The sequence below is a fragment of the Etheostoma spectabile genome, chromosome 6 (genome assembly GCF_008692095.1).
Source record: "Etheostoma spectabile isolate EspeVRDwgs_2016 chromosome 6, UIUC_Espe_1.0, whole genome shotgun sequence".
NCBI lineage: Eukaryota > Metazoa > Chordata > Actinopteri > Perciformes > Percidae > Etheostoma > Etheostoma spectabile.
Genome location: NC_045738.1, coordinates 27,243,403 through 27,247,050, shown reverse-complemented (window position 1 = coordinate 27,247,050; position 3,648 = coordinate 27,243,403). Strand labels below are relative to the sequence as shown.

The window sequence follows — 3,648 nt, the reverse complement described above, 5'->3', positions numbered from 1 at the left end:
GCACAACAAAAATATGGTGTTTTTTGAATCAAAATTGTTTCAAATGAAATTGAAACTTCCGGCCCGTAATGTGATGCCCTTTGGCACAAAAATACTTTTCCCCATAAACTTACACAGTGAGGGCACCTGGGTAGCTCAACGGGCAGAGTGCGCGCCCATATACAGAGGTTTGTTCCTCAACGCAGCGGCTACAGGCAAAACTCCGACCTGTGGCGCTTTGCTGTTTGTCATTTCCCCTCTCTCTCTCCCCTTTCATGTCTTCAGCTGTTCTATAAATAAAGGCCAAAAATGCAAAAATTAAATAAAAAAAGACTTACAACCCCTGAAAATGAGTGTTACTGTCTATGTTTGACCCAATTGTCCAATAACATTTGGATAGTCTTGAGGAGCTACACGATTAACCCTCATGTTGTCCTTGGGTCAAATTGACCCGTTTTCAGTTGTTGTTAAGTGACCAAAACTTTTTTTTCATGGTTGACGAGAAGACAACACAAGGGTTAAATAATTTAATTCCTGTTAAAGTTAGTGGAACCCTAAAACGGAAGTAGCCAATAGTAGACAACTCTGGTCAGATCACCTTACCTATCTGCCCCACTGATTGAGACTGATTGCAGGACTTGCGGACTAGATCGCACCAGAACAGCCATTGGCTTCAGTGACGCATGACGTCTATGGCGCTTTGCAATAAAATACTAGGAACTACTTGTTCCACATTGAAAGACAAGAACAATTTTGCTTCTTCATTTCTATGTCTTAGACATGGATTATCACGTGGTGAGGACTGTCTCACAGGCTGACTCGCAGCTTTAGCGCCAGTCTTTAAGCAAATTTCTGATAATACGTTTGCCACTGTTATCATATTAAGCTGCATAGCTGCAGTGCTACAATGGAAAGCTTGAAAGGAGTAGCAAGAATGCCTCAGAGGTAAATCATCCAAATACCGCATCACATTCAGCTCTCACCCTTTCGTCCCTTTCCAGCTCCAGCCCTGTCTCCAGGATGTTTTCCTCAAACTCCTCCCGCCTAAAACGCTTGTCATCCTCATGATAGTCAGTCCGTTGGTCCTGGGCGGCGATCTCCGGGTCCTCCTTTGGGTGCGCATCAGCGCGTCGGCTTCTAACGTTCAGGCTGTGACAAAACCGTTGGATGAAGTTGTTGTCCCCAAACCTGGAGGACTGGCGCCGGATGCTGTTGGGCTTCTGGATCTGGTATGTGAGCACGTAGTCCACCCGCCGCTGCCCGTCAGAGAAGTAAGGGCCTTGCCGTGGATACAGAGGTGAGCCATCATCCGCATAACGATTTTTCATTGGCTAGAAGCAAGAAACAAAGAGACAAAATATCATAGATTACTGTAAATGTATAGAAACATTCTTTACTTCTTAGGGGTGGAAGAAGTACTCAGATCATTTACTCAAGTAAAAAAAGTAATACTACAGCATAGAAATATTTTAGTACAATCAAAAGTTCTGCATTCAAACCTTTACTCAAGTACAAAAATTATCAGCATCAAAACACACTTAAAGTACCAAAAGTAAAAGTACTAATTATGCAAGATGGCACATTTGCAAATAATTGATGTCATATTCTTGGACCATAATCAATCATTTGATAGATTAATGTACAGTACATATGGTTTTAATGTTGCAGCTGGTAGGGCTAATTGATTTATCTATAATAATAATATATCATCACTCATTTGTTATTACTTTCTATTCATAATTTGAATCTGTAAAGTAGCTAGTAACTCAGTGTATTGAATAAATACTAAATACTACAAACACAACGATCTCTGCAGTACTTTTATGTATGTGGTGAGATGTTAGCCTTGGACCCATTGATTGTCTCTGGCAGATACAAACTCAAATTTACAATTTGGTGAGATGAGATGACTCACTTTTGTTCAGATTTTGCAGATAGGGACTTGTCTGTCACGTGCGAGATAGATAGATAGATGATTGTAACAGTAATGTGACATTCGCTTGTCATTCCCTGCAGTATATTTACCTTCTGGTTCACTCCTGGGCACCATACACTTTCACACAGCAACGTTACACCATTTACTGTCCCCAAAGACATTCAGTGGAGAAGGCCAATAGAGATAGCATACAACAAACATGTGCTTCTCCAGCTGAACCATGCAGTTGGCTATTTCATGAAATATTAAACTTACTTAGCCAGTAGTGTCTTTAAAGTGATACGCATCTTCTGCTGTCTATTTATGTTTTGCAATCCCCAAATGCATTACATGAAAGGTCTTGTTGTGCTCATGTCATATCGTTGTGGATTATAAAGCCCTGTACTGTATATGTTAGTATCTCTGCACAAAATATCACTTCATACTTTATGCATTTTGACTAAGAAAGAAAACACACTGTAAGCCAGGTGGTTGAAGATTTAATTTTGTAGTATTACTACATTTCCTTGACCCGCTGTGTGCGCAACACTGACATATCTTAATCCTCTGTGCCATATGACGCCATTGCTGTCCATCAATTTGTAGGAACACATCAATGAGGCCTTAATTACAATGAACTAGGGGCGTTTAGAATAATTATTGCATCAATGCAATGCGATACGGATGTGGACGATTCTATGCATCTATGCAGTGACAGGCCATGATAGATTATTGCCTACTAATGTTACTTGTTGATTTTTGTTGTTGTCTGCTTTGTTCAGACTCAGCTATGTTCAGTATATGTCTTTTATAAGAGTAGATAGAAGAAAAAGGGGAGTTCATACATATCTGACTCCTTGATTTTGTCAATGAAATCCACGTGTAGCAATATTTAATAATGTTAAGAAGGGGACGCATTGAAATGCATTGTGATATCAGATCAATTCAAATCGTTGACAAGATCATTGTAATCGAATGGCGAGATCAGTAAAGATTCCCACCCTTACAATGAAGACTCCAGTTTGTTTTGACTCAATCCCACGTACACTGTCCTGTTGCCCCAAATACTCAGTACATCACCAAATGTGTATTCATCTTTCGCTGAAAATAGTCCCCTATAGATGAACTCAGGAAAATCACAAAACAACCAGCAATTGAAAGACAAATCAAAATGCAGGAAATAGGGCTTGATTGGGCAAACCCAGAAAAAGCACAACCAGACAGGCCTTAATTAACCTGGAACCAACAAGGGAAAAGAAAGACAAGAAAACAAGATCATCCCATAGACTGTATATAAAGATGTCTCCATTTCCTCCCATTGTCCAAAAGTGAAGCCGAAATATACCGTGTACAGGCGCCGCCATCTTTTTTGGAGCCAGAAAAGTCGTGATCAGGCGGTGGAGCCGGGGTAACCAAGTCTCCATCCCAGCTGTCAATCATGACGTTTTTAAAGCATTAAATGAATCAAATGAAACTAATAAAAATCAAACTTATCAAAATATCAACACTTGAACAAACCTCAGCGTGATGACATCTTTGGGATCATTTTGTTGCATGTTTATTTTCCTAACTGATTTTCTGATCTGATCTCATGTAATTCTAAAGAAAAAAGAAAAAAAACTCTGTCTGACCTTCTCCAGTCATATCCGCCTGATTAGAACTGAAGGGTAGTATCCTGCATGACGAACTAAACTCCAGGGTATTTGTACTTGCAACCCTGTGTGTGTGTGTGTGTGTGTGTGTGTGTGTGTGTG

General features: G+C 40.0%; 1 protein-coding gene across 9 annotated transcripts in view; it reads right to left on the bottom strand.

The window, feature by feature from the left end:
• LOC116690507 (anoctamin-1) overlaps positions 1-3,648 on the bottom strand; it is a 148,247-nt gene that overhangs the window by 76,827 nt on the left and 67,772 nt on the right. For all 9 annotated transcript variants that reach the window (XM_032517519.1, XM_032517514.1, XM_032517513.1 and 6 more), the window contains one exon: positions 963-1,310. In XM_032517519.1, the coding sequence (XP_032373410.1) occupies positions 963-1,310 (348 nt within the window). The remainder of the gene's footprint in view (positions 1-962; positions 1,311-3,648) is intronic.